The following is a 19,465-nucleotide window of genomic DNA, read 5'->3' as shown; positions in this document are numbered from 1 at the left end:
TCTTTTACTTCACCACCTGCTGCACTGATAAAGAGGACTACAGATAAGGATGTCAGCTTAGACTGGCAAGCTGGACTATTTCTACAAAGTATCACAACAATTCAAATCTATATAATAATGTTCATAAAAAAAATGTAAAAAAAGATTTACTGCATATTAATAAATGGTTTTTACCAGTAAAGCTTCTGCCAGGCTACGAGGGGAAACTTCTCTGGCCTCCTCTCCACCAACAGGCAGGGTCAGCGGAGTGTAGCTGCCATTCATTAGGAGCTGATAGTACCTCAGGCGATTCTCACCTGCAAAACGGTAAACATGAAGAGATCCGACGCCAAGCACATAAAGCAGTCTTAATGCCTGTAGGCTTTGTTAAAACTCACCTGGCATGATTTAAATAACAGTGATTATTCAATGGAAGCTGAACTTGAAACTTAATATTTCCAAATGCAATGTGCACATTTTCCTGAGTAAGCCTCAGTGAGCCTTTTAAACTAAAATCACATAGGCCTATTGCTTCTGTCTGCCTATGTACGATTTGTGAACAGAAAACCCCCATTATGTCATGCAATCAATGCTGTTAACTCACATATGGCCTCAGTTTATATATGACACACAGATGCTGTAATAACAACACCAAATCATGTCCTAATAGATTTTGCAGATCCTACACAAGCACTCAACTCTTCCCACATAAACATTAACACTTTATGCAAAGAAGAAAAAATCTATTTGTGGCAATTCATAACAATAGCACATGTGTGGCCATTAAAACGGTATATGCTGATATTAAAATAGCACTAAGCATTATTGTGATTAAACAAGCACAGATGTAAAACTGTTGTCAGTCAAATACTAAATAGTTTGCATCATCCTAAAGTTGCTACTTTCCATCAGTCCAAAAAAAAAAAAAAAAAAGCAGACACAATAACAACAGTGTTACTGGCTGAAATGTCAGTATTTTCTATTAGACAAAAAAAAAAGGCTCTGACCGGTTACTGTTTGTTTACAGATCTGAAATTAGGCACAGTGGGAGTACACATCACCCTCAGCCCTGGGCTTGTGGGAGCAGGCTTACTTTCAATGAAATTCAATTATCCCACGTTACCAGGCAGCGCAAGTGAAGTTACACACGTGACTGCTGTCCTAATAATTCAGAACAAAGCGACATTTCACTTTAAATTACTGTGGATCGTGCGCAAATGTAGGTTACACGTCTTTTCTTTGAATGAATGATTCACTGTTTACCTTTCGGGTCCAGCTCCACGTGGATGATGTTTCCCATAACAGACGTGTTGTGAAGGGACTGCACGGCCACCTTGGCGGCTTTCACGGTCTCGAAAACAACTTTGGCAATCCCCAGGTGCTTTTTATTCTTCGGATTGTAAAGGATCTGGACCTCCTCGATTTCTCCAAATTTTTTGCACATGTCGGTAAGAAATCCTTCTCTGATGTTGTCGTTCAACCGGGCGAATGTCACCTCCTTTGGAGGAACGGGGCCGATATAACACTCATCGATCTGGAAGAAGAAGGAGACGGGTTAATGTCACCGAGCGTCGTCGGGTTGACGTTGCAACATGTGGGGTTATTTCTGACAGCGGAGACCAGAGCGACGGTGCCGAGGAATATGCATATCCAGTCAACCCTGTTAAAAACAAAAGTCCAAAACATAAGCATGCACCAGTGCAGTGTGTGTTATTTTGGTGCTTCATCGCCCCCCGACAACCGGACTTTCACTCCACATCCCATAGATGACTGAGGGGGGTGTGTCTGCAACTTTTGACAGCACCCCTTGTCCGCATGGAAAAAGCTGGCACCGTGCTTTCTGTCAGAGTGGATACCTTGAATTTGGGCACCGGCAGGTCCGTCTCTTTGTACTTGGTCCAGAGACGACCGATCCTCGGGTCTCGGACGATGTCCACCGGTGGAATCCCGGGGTTCTGTGGGAGAAGAGGGGGGCAAACACAATGCTGTTATCCATCCCATCACAACTTCACACGGCACTAACTTGTTGCAAAGTAGTCCTGAGCAAAGCGGACGCGTGGTTTGATTCAGCAGAGCAAACTCCGACACACCGATAAAGATGCTGGAGCATGCCCGCGGCCGGCCACGGCAACACAGCCGCACTGTAACCTATCATGGAGGTCGGCTACTCGGTTACTATTGTAGCCGTCGCGTCGCTTCGAAGGCGGTCCACTTACAGGCATGCTGAAAGTCTGTCCATCGTAGCGATACAGTTTGTGGGATCCCTTCTTCAGCGCCGGGTCGATAATCAACTTGTAACTTCTCCAGTGGTGACTCCGTTTCTCCGCCGAGCCGCAGACGGGATGACTGTCCATGCCGTTCGCCAAACCTGAAACGACAGGCAGCGACAAGGAGAGGAGAGCTGCCGTGAGGCAACGCTAAATACGGTCCCATTACCAACCCCCAACACTTTAAAACAACCAAACGGCACAGATGCATGACTTTGGTGGTAGGGGTAGCACGAGTGGGAGCGAAAACGGGATCTAGCGTATATCCCAGTTACGGAATAGAGGCATTAGGAGAGCTGGAGAAAGAGGAAAAAAAGAACAAGCTTACTTGAACTCTGCTTTCTGCCATGGTCTTCGTTCAATCTGTACCTCTCCCCTGGCTTGGACATGGTTCGTCCGATCGAGTGATTTTTCCTTTAATTGATGAACAGACGAAATCGCTTTCCTTTCGCCGCTTACATTACATGATTTAGCTTGAAGAATACTGCCTCCTTTTCGACGAGAGCCAACACATATTGTGTGCCTCTGCTCTGGAGCTTCTGTCTCTCCCACAATACACCGCTAGGCTTGCCCACCTCCGATGCTAGCAGCACTTTCGCTACAAACTTCTCTCCCTCTCCGCTTGTCGTTTCATTGTGTTATCGATTTGTGTTTAATTCTAACGGGATAAACCACAACAATAACACAGCCTCTGTGTGTATATCAGATTATCGCGTGTCCGTCAATAGCTGTGGGCTAAACCTCTAATTTGTGTGTGTGTGTGTGTGTGTGTGTGTGGAATCTGCCGATTGCATTTACCTAAATGGCAAACACAAGCTAGACACGGGGGGTGATAAAAAGTGTAATAAAAATCATTTGCTCGCTGGTTTTTCTGCCGAGACATGTGTTAATTCACACTGTCCGCGGACACGTGAAATAGAAAACAAGCAGACCGGGGCCCCTCCGCTGTCGGAGCTAGTTGTTGACAGCTGTGTGTTAATGCAAAAGGTAAAAACAAGGAGTAGGATTTTTAATGAGACCAAACTCCGACGGTTAGCTGGACTTCAACGTTTCTAACCGTCGGCACGCGGCGGGTCAGTCCGACTCATCCACGCCAACAAACTAGTGCCAGCTCGTCGCGTCGCTCCTCTTTTCACAAGCTACAACTGCAGAGGTTTTAACTATCGCTTTGAACTCGTATAGATTTCCACTACCTCTCTTTTTTTTGTTTGTTTTGTTTAATATTTTCTGCCAAGCGCGTAGTGTCGAACAAACTGGGTTTTGTTTGACATTGCCTGGTGTTTTGCAGTGCTCGGGCAATTGGCTGGTTAACAGCGGCAGCGCGGCGGGCCAATCAGAGCGCAGCAGCAGAGGAGCCGTCTGCTATTAGAGGCACAGCTCAGGAGTCCTTCAACACAGAGCAGAGAGAGGGGGCCGAGCGCGCTCGGCAGCCATTTTCCTAAAAACAGGACTCAATGGCCTATATGGGTTTCCTTTGTTCCTAAAGGGATCTTACACTTGATTTCCTCATCTCTCACGGACTATGATAAAACTATGATTCCTCCTTTTAAGGGATTGAGAAGAAGGAAGAAAATGTACTGGATGTAATACCCTGTGACATTTTGAGCCTTTTTTCCTCTGCCTGGAATCCATCTTTGTCTTAACTAGGTCATGGCACACCCATATAAGAGTATTTGTATTTCTAAAGTGAAAAGAAACCAAATGTTGTGAATAAACAGCTTTATGGTTTTAGAGATGTTAAAATTAGAGGGAGGGGGGTAAACACAGTTAAAGTGACAAAATGTGTAATGGCTGATTGTAATGGCATTGCACTTTATGGCCTTTTAGGATATGAGTAGCAATGAGTAAGTTCATTCTCTTTTATAACAATTTAACAGTTTTGATAATTCAGTAATGTGAACTGTGAGGCATGCTGTTACTGTTATTAAAAGTATTTCTGCTTATCTATTGATCACATAGAAATTGTAGCATTTGTAACAGCCAAAGTTATTCAATATGTTCACAGGCATGCTGACATATAACTTATATAAAAGCTTTTATACCACTGCTCCTCAAATGACAGAAAGCAGGCCATGGATAATTAATGGCCCTTCTGTGGAATAATATATTGTGGCTGCCTGCAAATTTTTAACAGTTGATTTGCTTTGATTAATGACTTTAAACACTTTCCTCTCACAACAGCAAAGGTTAACACCCTGGCTACCTACAACTGTGGAGGCAACTTCAAGCACGATTAGGTTTGTGCCGTCCATTTGCCACTTCAGAATCAAAACGCGTCCAAAGTGTAAACGTCGGTTTGACCTTCCTTCAAGGGTAGATTTAAGTTTCTAAAGAAGCCCAGCCATGTAGCACTCTTTTTTTTTTTCTTTTTCTTTTTTACAACGTTTAAAAATCAGACTGTCAAACACAGGAGAGAACACATGGAGGGAAAACTGTCATGGTGAAAATATTTACCTCAGCACTTTGGTGAAATGCAGTTAACAGGCCTAAACGCAGGGGCAGGAGGAATGTTTTCAGCTCCATCTTCGGATCTTCTATTAATGGCATTAATAAGGGGTGGGAATGCGTCTCCTGAAAAGGAAGGAATCCATTAGCACGAAAGATAAAGCTCTTTTGAAAACTTTTTTTTTTTTTGATCAGTGGTAGGTATTGCATCTCTGCCAGCGAATATGCATCTTCAAGCATCATCTTATGTGGGCAATATGCAAACCATCCTCTCTCTCCTTGAAGACAGGATTGCAGTCAAGCATAACCTCTTCCATTTCGACATTTCTAACTGAACTACAACTTATAAAACTTCAAGGAAATGTTATTTTGAAAGGTAATGTTTTTTTTTTTTTTTTAGCTATTTCACTTAATTTGCCAGTTTGTACATGCAAGTATTCTCATAGAGGGGAGACAACAAACAAGTGTGACTATAGCGTTATCAACAAAACTATATTGATTTGTAAACTTAAAAAAAACTGTAACCAATTGTTTTGGATTAATATTGTAAACTTACAGTTAGTATTCAAAACATGTAATCCAGGTCTTAAACGAGCAAAAGGAATCTTATAGGGAAAATCTTGTATATTTCACTGCTTCCCTTTGTCCAAAGAGACCTTTAGGTGCTATATAGGCTACACTTGATCAATGGTTTCTCTGCTGTTTTCTGTCTCAAAATGGCTTCTTTACAGACAAAGGCGAGCACTGTGCTGTTAAATGTAGCTGCGCCATAACTGGGTGAGGCTCGTTCACTCGGAGAGAGAGCCCTGTTTTTGTTTTTTTTTTCCCGAGGACATTTCATCTCTGTGATTCTCAGAAACTCAACAGGAAGTCTTTGCCCCGACCAACACGCGGGCGATTTTATTCGAAAGGGTTTGTTTTATAAGAAGTAAAAAAAGAGAAGAAAGCGCAATCGAGCATTAGCGTAAGGAAGGGAGCGTTTCTAAGGCAGTGTGCTCAGACTGTCGGTTGCTGGGCTGCCTCGCCCTGACAACGGCAGTAATACGAGAGCTCTGGACGGTTGCCATGACAGCAACCCCCACACTGCCATATAAGGTCAACAGGAATCCTCTGCAGCAGCCCTGCTGTTGTGTAACTGGGTGAAAATAACACGGGCGGTGCGCGCTTCGGGCTTCCGCGCCTGCTCTTTCTGGGTCGAGACAAAGACCGATGGATACCCGTGATCGAGTGGTTTCAGTGTGGCAGACAAACAAGATGCGATTCTACTTTTTGTTCGATGAAGTTGACCACTGAGGAGGGTTACTCTTTTTATTCGCGTGCGTAAAAACGATCTCCAGGTGCGCCACTACATGGCACCTTTTTGCGCACTCCTTTTTGTGTTTGTGTGTGTGTGAGAGCCTGGTTAGTGCGTTTGAGGACACAGAATACTAGTCAGTGTGCCAAAGGCCTGTTTTTCTTGGTATCCACTAATAGCTCCGGGTGCCAAGTGCGCACATTCCTCCATTTGGAGGTCACAAATACCATTCATCTCCCTCAAACAAGACCCACACACCAAATGGGGACAAATTGTGAATGTTATGTGTGCTTAACAAAGATCGAAATTTGATATTACTTAGGATATTGCTCAGATCCGTCAATGAGGTTATTTATAGGCCGCCAAAAAAAAAAAAAACACCCTCCCCTGTGGGTTGAGCCATGCAGCTTTGCGCGCTGCTGACAGACTGGAAGATTCCACACAGAGGACTGGCCTCTCCTCTGCAAGACAGATGCCTCTCTTCATGGCGCAAAAAATCCCACTTGAAAATTGTTCTTTGTTTATTAGTTGATGAAAAGGGTCTGTACACGTATGGATATTTTGTACACCTACAGGACAATTCAATATCCTTTAGAGGCTACGCTATTTAAATGTTACACTGCCACTTTCAATCTGTAAGTCGAGCAAGCACTCTTTTTTTAATTATTATGGTAGTTTTTCATAGATTGTGCTACACCATAGGCTACTGTAATGTAAAAGCATATGGGGCAAATGAGAACGGCGTAATAGCTATTTCTGTGGTGTCAGAATAACCAGGCAGCCAGGCAAACTGCTAGATGCACTTTCTCCACTTTCTTTGTATGATCAGCCTTTTATTCTAACGGATTACTGATTGAATCAGATCAAGCCTGCGCTTTTTTAAATTATTATTTATGATTACATTCGCCTTTTCCAGGATTTTCCATGCAGATTGGTGGGTTTGAGCATTTGTTTTCTTTCTGCCTCTTCTTTGCATGTCTAGTGTAATATTCCACAGTAAGATTTGTGATTTAGTCTCGTTTACTTGGCAATATTATCACCCTATGTTTTGTTTTTTGAGATGTTAAAATAAATAGATTATACACAGAGTGTTTTGTTTTATTGCTGTGGAAACTGAAGCAGATTATTACATTTTTTGATGGTGTTACACTGCAATTTTTCTTCACTTTAAAACGATTTTCAGGCCCATACTTAAAACAAAAATAGCCTGTAATGACATATTGGATAAATGCTACACTAAAACACATAATCAACATAATTCATAGTGTAGAATGCAAGGGTTGTATGAGCAAGCTGCAATTTGTTTTAGAGGTAAAATCTAATTGCTACAGCAAGTGTGCAATGATTTTTTTTTAATGAGGAAGGTAAAGGGCAGTTTCTGCTTATGGTCTTAGAGACAGGCAGCTTGCTCCATTATTCTGCACCCATGCCCACCAACTTAATTGCATCATTTCTCACCAGTGGCCACTCAAATTGAGCCTTAAATTTATCGGTCTTGAGAGGAAAATGTTCCAGACCTGAAACTGAATCAAGAATAATCTCCAAAACATTTTTGTGTATTATGATTATGCACCATCTACCCTTTCACGACTGTAACCTATATATTTGTAATTATTAACCATCGTCGACATGCCTGAAGCATATTCCCATGTTCCCCTAATATTTAGAATCATTTTATTGTATATTATGTCTAATCCAGGTCACCGGCCATGCAGTAGTAACTCAATAGCAGAGGACTGACATTTAAAGACTACACTGCTTGTCTGTAATATTAGCTCCTGACTGGAGAGCAGAGACAGCGTTGACGGGGAAACCTCATTTAATGTAATCACTGCTGTGAACCAGCTTGTCTTTTTCAGTCTTGCATTTGAAAAATATGCACACTGTGATTACAGTAGTGCAATAAGTGACATGCAACACCTCTGGATGTTATCACTAACAGAATCACATTCTTTTGAGTTCATTATGAGTTTTTGGCTGGATAAAATGTCTGTACATCACACCCTGAGAAGAGAGAGAATAGTTTATCCTGACGCCCAATCTGTGATGTCACTGTCATTTTCAGCCACACAGACCGAACAGAGAAATATGATGGACATCCTGCTCGTAGCTACCCCTGAGGATCAAAATGATCACAGGACAAGGAAATACCTACATAATGTATAACATCATTAGTAGACAATCTCAAAACATCCAGGGTCAGATACCAAAACCCAATAAATTACAGTATTGTACTTGCAGTCTTTACTATATTATACTGATATCATAAATTACCTTTAAAGGAGTTTTCTGTCAAACGTCCTCACAGAACAATAAAAGGGTTGTCAATCCAAAACAAAATGCATGTAAGTATTGTATATTTGGAGGACCTGAGAGAAATGAGGCAGCTTGATTATCACATATCATCCTACCCTGAGAGGAGGAAGAGGGGCTGGTCTTCTACCAGTATGCGTTTTACCTGTATTTGTTTTCTGAGGAAACAACTTTACAAAAGTAAAACGCTCTAAAGGAGGTATCATCCCATTCAGTGTCATCATAACATCTCAAAGTCAAGCATTAATGAGGTTATAATCTAGGGACTGTAGGGATTACTGTGTTAAAAAGCTTATCTTCATCATTAGGGGATAAATATTTTAGTGTTATCTCACACTGCTGTGGATGCAGTTAAGACCGAGTACCCACCCAGAAAATGAAAAAGGCCGGCACATGCAATAGAGGAAGTAGGAGCAGTCAGACTCAACGACTTTACATGCGCAACTCAGCTGCTGCATTATTCATAGCCAGCGATGCTTTCAGTGAGCAGACTCATAACAGGGCCTGAGAGAAGTGTAGGTGGTCAACTGGGAGCAGCTACAATGTGACAGGAACAGGAAGTGGTGAACAGAGTGAATTACCTGGTAAAACATGAGGCTTGTATGTTCCTTTCTCTCGACACTGCCTACATGTCATCTCAGCCTTTCCAAATATAGATTCATCAGACTTTGCCATGTGTTTAAATTAAATCGGGAGGGAGTATCTTCAGCCCTGTCCTCTCTGGCACCTGTTTGACGATTTGGAGGCGAAATGACACAAAACGGTGCTAAGACTGGTAATGGTACTGCCAAAAAGGGAGATGAACTGAAAATTGTGATAGTTGGAGATGGAGGCTGTGGAAAAACATCTCTTCTGATGGTTTATGCTAAAGGTGATTTTCCAGAGGTAAGAGAAGCTTTAATGTCATAAAGTACATAGTGACCTAATATTTTATATTAATTATTCGATTTTTAATTGTAAAGCACTAATAATGTTGAAATTTGATCTGATCTCAGTTTTTTTAAATCCTAATTTAGTAAACTTGAATTGAGAGCTGACTTTACATTTATTTAAAGCTCTGTAACAAAATAATGTAACTTATAAATAGATCAGGAATATGCCATTTGAAAAGCTGTATCATTAAACTGTCATCTTTGTCTTGTGTGCCAAAAACAGAAATATGCTCCATCAGTGTTTGAAAAATATGTGACCACAATTTCTCTCGGAGGAAAAGAGATAAAGCTCAACCTTTATGACACAGCCGGTAAGACTACCCTCATGTTGATCTTTCATGCATCAGTTTTAAGTTTCGGTACAGTACATTTCATGTTTTTTGAAAAGAGATCAGTGTTTTGAGTGTGTTGTCAGCATTGGGGGGAATTTTACAGTGTTACATATTATAGGATATAGAAGTCTTATCACATTGTTCAGTCGTTATCTCTTTTTACTTACTATGAGAAACACATAGGAAGTTATAAAGGTCGATGTTAACGTCAGAGCATCAGCAACATCTTTCAGGAACTGACCAAATGATTGCATTCTAGTGGGTTAACTACTAACAAGCTGTCAGAGATACAAAATTAGAGGCAGATCTGGTAAATAAACCTTTTTATTTCATAAAAAAATCTCCTTATACCTCCTCATTTAATGTCATGCTGAATGTGGAATCAGCTGTAAAGGTGTCTGATCTATCTATTATAGGTTGATTTTTAGTACAATTTATTTAATTTCTTACACCGTTATTTGGATTTAAACAAAATGTTGCAGAAAATGCATTTATTAATTTATTATAAGGGTATGAAAAACTGTACTGTTTTGTATTAGTAGTATCTTAATTGAGGTGTTGATTTGACATTGGTCTCAGTTTACACAATACCAGACTCACCTACACGCTGACATGTATTTCACAAACACAAATACTTCAGTGAAATGAACAGTTTAAAGTCATTTCAGGAAAACCAGTGACAGCCTGTGCTGGCAGCTTATCTTTTATAGGCTGCCTTACATCAGCAGAGAAGGAAGCTAGAGCCAGGATGTGGTTTTATAAAACTATTTGAACATATGTGAGAGCTTGATGTTCAGGCTTTTGCTCTGAAAGTAGACCACTCCTATTTTAACATGCTGCTGGTCATTCACACACACTGTTGTTCACTAATATTTTTACAGTTGCAGGACATACATTTATCGGCTAATATATAATTTTTGGCCTTCATTCATTTAGGTCAGGATGATTATGACAGACTGCGGCCTCTGTCATACCAAGAAGCTAATCTGATTCTACTCTGCTTCGACGTGACCAACCCTAACAGCTTTGAAAATGTCCTCATAAAGGTAATATCTCCAGTGTATTAGCAACATATCAAAGCATGGAGGCCTTTGCATAAACTGGAGTTTCAGGTTCAGTTTGTAAATGATTGTCAGTCTGGTGTGATGATATTGGCGGCATTCTTTTAACCATGATTAACTCATGTAGCTCTGCCTGCATGTGGACATTGACCCCATGCATGCAGGTTGGACTCAATACTGTGCTTTTTTTCCTTCCAGTGCTGCTTTCAGTGTAAATATGCAACATGTACTCCTGATTTTAAAGAACAGATATATTATCATAAACCAGTTTATGAGGCCTTTAAATTCTTTATGTTTCTTTACACAGTGGTACCCAGAGGTGAAGCACTTCTGCCGGGACACGCCAATCATCCTAATTGGTTGCAAAACTGACCTCAGGAAGGATAAAGAGTGTTCAAGGAAGCTGAAGGCCATGAATCTGGCTCCCATCACCTACACACAGGTAAGGTAGCGTGCAGACATTTACTGTTCTATGAAAAAAAAAAGTTCAGCCAGTCTTGAGGTTACAAGATGCAAACTGCAACGTGCAAGAGGAAGCATCCTTACCAGAACCTATAACCACACTGAACTGTAACACAACTGATCACTTCAAAATGTAAATTTTTCTCCGTCTGTCTTCTCAGTATCACATTCATACAGTCTAATGTTGTGTTTGAGTTATTTCTGTGTTAATGTTGAGCTGGTTTTGGATGTAGGGTGAAGAGACCCAGCAGCAGATGAATGCAGAGCTCTACCTCGAGTGTTCGGCAAAGTACCAAGAAAACGTGGAGGACATTTTTAAAGAGGCCACTTTAAAAGCTTTGGCCTTCAAACGAAAACAGAAGAATTATAAGAGGAAGAAGAAATGTGTTGTTCTGTAAATTCAAAAGGACACAGGTCTGAGAGACCCCATTCTCCCAAAGGGACACGCCATTAGTGATGGCCTAATTTTTTTTTATTTAGAGTGGTTGGACATGCAGATACCAAATATGTCTGGTGGTTTAGACAGATGTGGAAACAGCTGGTTCAGAAAGTACTCATCTGTCACTGGAAGTTATTGGCCCCACTGAATCAGCGTCTCCCTTTACCGTCAAAAGAAAATGACTTCATGCAACAGGAAAGACAATTTTGCAAGAAGTTGTGGTGTGGAAATTTTCTACAACTTGAAAACCTCCTGTTACTGTTTTTTTCTACTTTGTATAACATGTAACTTAGTATTTTTTATATTATTTTTAATGTATAATCTTATACTGTTTATTAATGTGCTTTATCTAAAAATTCTTATTTGAGGAATGTAGTCAGTTCTTGTTATAACAAATTTTCATAGTATCAATTTAAATACTTCCACTGTTGAAATTCAATATATAATGGTACTGTATTGTCTCACTCAACAGGGTTAGTTCATTTCCAGTAAAACACAACACTGAACTGGGATTTGTTGTTGTTGTGGCAACTTGAAGTAGAGCTCTTAGCTTTACCAGCAGTGCCCACTAGTGTTGGAAACCCTGAATGTGTCTTCTCTGTTTATTTGGCCATGAGTTACAGTCAATTTTACTTTTGTGCACAAGAAACAGCTAAAAATATTCATTAGTTTTTATTAATATTTTGTCAATGTAAATGTACACAGAAATTGTCATCTGTAGCTCATTACTGATCATATTCAGGCACCGGTTACAGTATTAAAATGAATGATTGTTCCACATCGGCTACATCATAAAAAATAGGATCATCTACTTGTTCTGTGCATCCTGGCAGCTCTTGCATCAAATGTAACATTTTGGTCTGTAACTCGACATGCTTCTATTTTCCCTTAATAAAAGTGATACAAACACTGTGGTATTCTTTAGAAGCAGGACTACTTTGTGGGGAAATGGCAGAAGTATAACAACACAGCCTTTGGACTTCCAAAATTAAAGGAGTGGGACATTTGTGTTGCTGTGACAAGCTGAAGAAGAATAAGGCAATAGAGACCACGCACCAAAAAAGCTGTTCATTTGAACCCGTCTGAACCGTCACTGACAAAAACAAATGTGAAACATGAACCAGACAAAGCCACAGTGAACTCGAGCAAATGGTCTAGATTTAAATTAGTTTATACAAAGATTTAATTTAGCTGATTTGAATAATCCAGCACATCATTCATTTATCATTTGGTATCACAGTCTTACAGTACCAGTAGTAGTGTGTGATCATAATATGTTCCTGCAACATTACAGAACAAATGGGAACTAGCAGCACAGCCAATTCCAAAACGTTGAGCTGCAATCTAAATTTAGGGCTTTGTATTGAAATGTTGGATTAGCCTGCACACATTAAAAAACATATTATAATTTATGGCATTGATGTACACTCTGTTAATGACAGTATAAAATTGAAACTGTTAGAAAAGAGTTCAAATCAAAATGACCTTTAAACCTCGCTCAGCAGCTTTTGCAGACAGTTTTTAAATGCGTGATCTTGTGACCAGAGAATTTTATGCATCTGAATTGTACATTAACAGGTTTGGCCTTTGTAACAGCTACGTGAAGGGGAAAAAAACAAAACAATTTTGCACAAAGAAAAGCAGAGCAACCACTGAGAAGTCAAAGCTCTGGACCTACATTTATCATTCGAAAACAAAACTAGTAATAAAAAAAAAAAAAAAACAACACACACACACACACACAAAAATTATGTGCAGTGCCAAATTGAATATGTCCACTTTTGTTCAAGCCACAGACAGTGTGACCACTATTACTTCACAGAAGTACGAAGTATGTACATGACAGACGTTGGGTCTTCAAAGGCAAACTATTCCGACGCTACCTGTCCTCTTTTAGTTGCATATGATTTAAACAAAGGCTCTCAGACAGATTCATGCACAAACACAAACACCCAAATAAAACACATTCTTTCCACTCCCTTTTTATGTACATGATAAAGTGACAGACGTATTAGCTATCAGACAAACTCCACTCTGAGACTGATGGAGCATCAACAAGCAACAAGTCATTAGAAAGCAAAAGCCCGTTGGCCAGATGCTCCGTTTTGTGGTCGTGAAAGCCTGAGAGATACTGTAGCTTCAGTGTTGTCTTCTCCTGGCCTGATTGTTCTGTGGTCAGTCTATCGAGTGATTGTGCGTGTTGCTTCACAAATACTGGCCGTTTGAGGAATCTGAGGTGTCCCATAGGGTTTTGGTCTCAGTCGTTCTTTTGCACCTTTCCCTGGTTTTTCTGAATTTTTTGATGGACAACTTTTAACGTGGTGAGAAAATTTCCCAAGAATAGGACGAGGAATGTAAGTGCGAGCATGAATACCTGAAAGAAAAAAGATTTTATTTCAAGATAGGTTGTGACATGCGTTTTAATATAGCTGTATTTCGAAATGTTGATGGGCTAGAACTTGTTGAAAGAGGAGGGGATAAAATTCTTTTCTAAGTAGATGTGTGTAGCTTGGCCTGATACAGACTAACACATCTTTTGAACTTATATGGTGGCCAAATGTATATGGCCCCAAACGTGCTTTTGAAGACACTGCTTAGACACAGGTAGGCAAAATGCACCAGTGATTTTAAATAGAAGCAGCATGAACTTGCCAACACGATCCTTACCTGCCACTCCTTACAGTCCTCATGTCCTGCCAAGCGAAACAGGGTCACTGCATTGTAAAGCTGCCAAAACTGCAAAAGAAGAGGAGGCATTATCTTTCATAATGTCGTTGCACTCGGGTTGCACGATACATCTGTACATAAAGAACAACGTGCAGAGTAGGTGATGATGCTGTAGTCCTAAATTAAAAGCAGAAAATAAAGATGTTAGGTGTTGACTTACATGGCCAAAAAAGAGAAAAGGCAAAAGGAAAGTGAGGCCTCTCCACATCCAGGACTGAAATCCCTCTGTAGACACAGAAAACTGTAACGGTGTCCTTGAGACAACACGACACTCAACGCTACACAGATGACTGCTGTGCTGTCACTCAGCTGTTATAGTCACTGTGGCCTTACTCAAGTTACTCTGACATCTGCACGGCAGCACAGGGATGTTAACAGCTGCCTCCATCTCTCACCTTTAGCCTATTTCTCCCCGTCTAAACATGCTGTTGCAGATGGCTCATGGGTTCAAACGACTGAAGTGACTACCACTGAAAATAGCTTACAACTTACCCACTGTGAGATCCAGCTGATTCCTCTCTCCCAAAGCTCTCAGCCGGTATAAACAGCCGCTCTGGTAGTAATACTGGAGGAATTGAACAAAGCCTGGAGGACAAAACAGATTGCAAAATTGACTGATTACAGAAAGTCAGCAGTGTAAGATCAGTGTGATTTAGATAGTGATCAAATCACAGTTTGAGTAAGAAAAGCAATGTGAGGACTCGGATTCGCTTAAGACCAGAGACCAACCACGAAGATGGAATAGAAAACAAAAACTGAACAGCAGTCTGCTGTGTGAAACTTTGCACAAAGCCACACCGTTTCAGTTACAGCTAAATATGTAAGGTAAGGTTTTCATAAATAAACAGTCTGTTTATACATATGACTTATCACACCACATTCCCAACCACAGCCCCATCACATTAGTTGTCACATCATGTCTACATGTGATATACTAAGCAATAACCATAACCACCAGTATGTGACACTTCTCTATTTTCACATGGGGACGTTTGTATTAAAATGCAGCTGTTAATCACAAGCTAACCTGGCATTGTTTATCTGCAGAAGCACAGTATTTTTTGTGCAAATATTATACTATTAGCTAATAAACAGCTTCCATGATTCTTAAAAGTGTATTTACATCTACTGAACCATCTAAGAGTTTTGGCTTTTAGCATGAGTTTGTCTGTGTCTTCTTCCCACCAGTTTAAATACATAAAAAAGTGATTGTCAAGGACATTTTACAGTTGCGTAATAAATGTGCTGCAGATGAGCATGCCTTTGACCTGCTCTGGCCTTGGTGTACTACCACATCACTGTGGCACAAGAACAATCGATTGCAAATGTCGAGGTAAACAGTTAGTGCTTTTTTTTTTTTTCATCTCTGTGTGAGAACTGTGAAAAGGTGCAGAAAATGCATTAGTGCATTTTAAAATGTGGTCTCTCTTTTCTATGTATGTGACTGACTCAGTCCTTTGATAGTTTACTTAGACTTGGATCATTTGTTTCACTGTCAGTTAAGAAAGAAAACAACACCAGGTTATTCAATAATGTAAATAATCATTAGTTTGCAGCCCTACATTCAGGTATTCATTTAGCCAAAAAGCCAAAACAGCATCATAACAACAGAAATGTAAGATTACATCTTCTATCCTCTACAGCTGTGTCTGGAACATATGATGTGTCTCTTACTCTTGATTCTCTAGACCACCTGAACCTGGCACCTAAAATGTTAAGAGTGTTTCACCAAAGTCAATAAATTACACACAACACAAGGGGAACGGCCTATGTCCCTTGTTTAAATGAGTGATCATCATGTCAAAAAAAATTACTGCTGCTTTTAAAAGTATTACAAATTCACATCAGCGTACTATTTCCAATGTAATATCTCCCACCCAGACAGATTCAACACTGGATATAGATTTTATAAAATTAAATCAAGCAGCTCAAATCTTAACAAAATCAACATTACCTCAACTTTAAACCTAAACCTCTGAAAGCCCACATACAAGCACAACAATGTTAAAAATATGCACTCATTTTTTTTCTAAGTCTAGCAAACACATTCAAAATACTTACTCTGATAGATGGAGAAAGCAAGAAACTGGCTTCTGAACATCTGATACATGGGTCCCTCTGGCCTGTGAGAAGACACAAGGTTAAGAAAAAACTAAATAAAGCACTTATGCTTAGACTGCAGCCTTTATTTCCTTAGAAGCCACTAACTCATACAAGTTTGTCAAAAAAGTTTCAAGTGTGTTTATTAAAAAAAAAAAGTCACATGAAAACCAAAACTCACCAGGTCAACATAACACCTGACAGAAAGGTGGACACGTAATGATGAGACACCCACCAACCTTTAATCCTAAAAACAGGGGAATATGAAAAAGTGAGAAAAGATGAGTTCAAGTTCAAGTTCCAGCTGTGTACCCCAGTAATATTCAAGACACAACCCCTAGTATAGAGCAATAATAAATCCTGTTTAGAGAGTGGAAGTGAAAAACAAACATGTTTGACTGCACGGTTTTATCTGCCTAGATTGATGTCACTACACACCTGGATCCATTGCTCATGAGGATGCTTTCCCTTATGGTCAGTGTGCAGTAATACCACACCAGCAAAAAGTTGAAGATCTCATCTGTGACACTGAATGAATAGAGAAAATAAACTAGTGATCCACTCCTTAGTAAGTGCAAACATCCACAACAATATTGTCTGAAGGGAAAACATCATCTCACCGACAGTTGAGAAAGAAGAGGCAGGTTATGGCTCCAAACATCAAAATTATTGTCATGTAAAGCTTAAACTTCTCGTATTCATCTTTGTAGGCAAATCTGTGTGAATAAAAAGAAGACAAAAAGAAGATGAGGAGCTGATAAGCAAACACCCCCATTTACTAAACGTGTCTTTTCAAGCTATCCTCAAGGCAAAATACTTTGCATACTTTGCCTGGTTGCTGAGAAGGGTTACGTTCACATTGCCTAGGACCAAATTCAGGTAAAGTCTGGGAAAAAAACCCAAAAATGCACAAATAAATACAACAGAATTTTTTTTTAAATCTGTGATGACTTGTCAACGTAAGAAAAGCACTGACCCATTCTTCTTTGGCAAATAGGCTTCCATATCAAAGAACACATTTTCTTTATCTTTAATTTGTGTTTTGATGTCCGTTATTAGTTTCACTTCTTTCTCGTCACATGTTTTTGCACACCTGTGAAAAACAAAATGCCCTTAAGTGGGAAATAAGTACATCATGGGTAACTTGTAAATATTGACTCGCATTGGCTGATAACTTGTGTGATATATGAGTGCACTTCCAGCAGTGTAGGCAAACAATCCGTAAAGAAACACAGAGCGTTTTGTTCCGATCAGACAATACTTACTTATTCAAGCTGTGCCTTAGGTCCTTTAGGCATTTTCTTTGTTTACCGATGGCACTGCTGCATGTTGCCTGAAGACTGGTGAGCTCATCAAGTTTCTGTCTGTATATTTTGTGAGTTTCCTGGGGATCACACAAATACACAAAATTAGTCAGGAACATTTGCAATAGTGGAAAGATGGCCTGCCTCTGAAAAATGGGCAATGAGATGTGTATATGAAGCTTTCTGCAAATAAAGAGAAATGAAGGCAGAAATAATAAACACAATAAATAAACACATTCAATTTTTGTCATATAGTACTGAAAATACTCTCAACAAAACCTTTTCCCCAGTTCAAAAAATTCTCAATGGACAACAGTGAAAAGCTCTTAGTAAACAGTCTCTATTAAGCAGAGATGGAAAGGCTGCGTGCTGTGAAATTTTGTTTCTGTCTGAACACAAATCAGCCCCATGAATATCGCCCCAGTATGATGTGGTGAAATATACCACAGCTTCTCACTTTATCCATCAGCATCAGTTTATATGACTACACTGAGTGGGTGAGGGTGATGGACAGAGTAAGTGGAGATAACCCCATGGCTTGAGGTTAGGTTAGGGACACATTAGCCCCCCTCCCCCCTGACTGTGTAGTTTAAAAGAACAAAAACTACACCATCCTAGAAGAACAAACTCCATTTTAGGTGCTTTGCAGATACCACATGTTAAACAAAAACTAAACACTTACTCATGCACTAAACTAAACAAGTGAAATGTTTGATAGAGCCTATTAGATCACTAGATAATTAGCAGTAGAGAGCCTGATCTGACATCTCATTACACTAGTCAATATGTTCTCAATGTATGTACGTTGCTCAATGACATACACACAGCTGATTAAAGGGATCATGAAAAATGTTCAGGTCCATAAACAAGTGTTTACATAGCCAGGTCTCGGGAAGGAGTATGAAGGGAAGATCATTTCTGCTCAGGTAAAGTACCAGACATCAGTTACTCATTATTGAACATGTAAGCTTGGTTTAAGAAAATCCCTGGCAGGCTGGCAGTCACCTTCATCATCCTTCACTGTGGAGGAGCTCCAGATTTTACATTTTGATGGCATCACACAGATCAATGTCTCTGCTGTTTGATGCCAGCATGAGGACCCCACTGACCACATGATTCCTTGTACCCCCTAAAGTAAACCCCATCCGTTTCTGTTACCGCCTGCTTACACTATATTGTTGTTTTGACTTAGCCAGAAAGCTATCATGAGCTAGCGAGGTAATGATGCATGGTGTTGCATTCAAGGACCACAGAATGAATTACACAGACAAATCCATAGTAACAAACAAGCAAAGTTTACGACCTTTTATTAACTTTCGTAGCAATTGTTAAACATTATCAATCGAGCAGTATTTGCAGTGTGTGTTTAGTTAATGTAGCTGCTTATTAGCCGCTTAAGAAACAAGTAACCTGCTGCTAGCATTAGATGTTATAACACACGGAGTCGAAAATATAAATATCTAGTGAAACATAGTTCATCCCTTAGATATTACGACCAGCAGCACAGTTACTGGCTCAGTGCTGTGTTTGTGGCTGTGCAGTGAATGAATGGCGAATAGGAAAGAGCCTAACATAGCTAGCTACTACAGTGCCTGGGATCAGCGCTACCCACGACACGCTGCAGACTACAATCTAACAGAGACCACGGTGGACTCATTTTAGTGTTTACTATCACCTGTAATTGTTGGTATTCCTCGTCAATTTCCTCCCACTCCGTCTGAAACTTCGGTTTGGACATTGTAGTGGAGTAGCCGATGTAGCGAAGAGGACGGCTCGACACGGTTTCAACCCTGAGTCTGCTTTAACTCCG

General features: G+C 40.1%; 3 protein-coding genes across 6 annotated transcripts in view; 1 reads left to right on the top strand and 2 right to left on the bottom strand.

Moving 5' to 3' along the window:
* Positions 1-8,350, bottom strand: part of setd1ba (SET domain containing 1B, histone lysine methyltransferase a) — a 19,166-nt gene extending 10,816 nt beyond the window's left edge. Inside the window, exons 1-6 of one of the 3 annotated variants that reach the window (XM_033325474.1) lie at positions 8,260-8,350; positions 4,701-4,817; positions 2,196-2,347; positions 1,836-1,934; positions 1,243-1,513; positions 175-296 (exon numbers count right to left, since the gene is read on the bottom strand). In XM_033325474.1, coding sequence (XP_033181365.1) covers positions 175-296; positions 1,243-1,513; positions 1,836-1,934; positions 2,196-2,333 — 630 coding nt within the window. In that variant the 5' untranslated portion in view covers positions 2,334-2,347; positions 4,701-4,817; positions 8,260-8,350. Of the gene's footprint in view, positions 1-174; positions 297-1,242; positions 1,514-1,835; positions 1,935-2,195; positions 2,348-2,574; positions 2,636-4,700; positions 4,818-5,247; positions 5,668-8,259 lie in introns of those variants that run through there. The other 2 variants (XM_026297383.2, XM_026297381.1) reach the window with 2 other exon arrangements.
* rhof (ras homolog family member F) lies at positions 7,919-12,438 on the top strand. The gene is made up of 5 exons (XM_026297386.2): positions 7,919-9,183; positions 9,454-9,541; positions 10,499-10,608; positions 10,931-11,065; positions 11,319-12,438. Exons 1-5 carry the CDS (start codon positions 9,049-9,051, stop codon positions 11,481-11,483), a joined length of 633 nt encoding a protein of 210 aa, XP_026153171.1. The 5' UTR covers positions 7,919-9,048; the 3' UTR covers positions 11,484-12,438.
* Positions 12,427-19,465, bottom strand: tmem120b (transmembrane protein 120B). Of its 2 annotated transcripts, XM_026297384.2 has the most exons (12): positions 19,331-19,465; positions 17,617-17,735; positions 17,328-17,444; positions 17,178-17,237; positions 16,972-17,067; positions 16,790-16,879; positions 16,533-16,598; positions 16,313-16,374; positions 14,744-14,836; positions 14,412-14,476; positions 14,192-14,260; positions 12,427-13,898 (listed from the first exon to the last, which is right to left on the bottom strand). In XM_026297384.2, exons 1-12 carry the CDS (start codon positions 19,391-19,393, stop codon positions 13,782-13,784), a joined length of 1,017 nt encoding a protein of 338 aa, XP_026153169.1. In that variant the 5' UTR covers positions 19,394-19,465; the 3' UTR covers positions 12,427-13,781. The 2 variants fall into 2 exon arrangements, with proteins under 2 accessions (XP_026153169.1, XP_026153170.1); XM_026297385.2 differs by lacking the exon at positions 14,412-14,476.

Source organism: Mastacembelus armatus, chromosome 12 (assembly GCF_900324485.2).
Source record: "Mastacembelus armatus chromosome 12, fMasArm1.2, whole genome shotgun sequence".
In the NCBI taxonomy this organism is placed as follows: domain Eukaryota; kingdom Metazoa; phylum Chordata; class Actinopteri; order Synbranchiformes; family Mastacembelidae; genus Mastacembelus; species Mastacembelus armatus.
This window is presented reverse-complemented; position numbering and strand designations above follow the sequence as displayed.

Bases quoted from the DNA above. Each gene is read 5' to 3' on its own strand.
- rhof (XM_026297386.2), top strand. From the start codon at position 9,049: ATGACACAAAACGGTGCTAAGACTGGTAATGGTACTGCCAAAAAGGGA. The intron at 9,184-9,453 runs GTAAGAGAAGCT...TGCCAAAAACAG, and splicing joins CTAAAGGTGATTTTCCAGAG to AAATATGCTCCATCAGTGTT. The intron at 9,542-10,498 runs GTAAGACTACCC...TCATTCATTTAG, and splicing joins CAACCTTTATGACACAGCCG to GTCAGGATGATTATGACAGA.
- tmem120b (XM_026297384.2), bottom strand. From the start codon at position 19,393: ATGTCCAAACCGAAGTTTCAGACGGAGTGGGAGGAAATTGACGAGGAA. The intron at 17,736-19,330 runs GTGATAGTAAAC...TGTGATCCCCAG, and splicing joins AGGAATACCAACAATTACAG to GAAACTCACAAAATATACAG. The intron at 13,899-14,191 runs GTAAGGATCGTG...TTTTTCTTTCAG, and splicing joins AGGACTGTAAGGAGTGGCAG to GTATTCATGCTCGCACTTAC.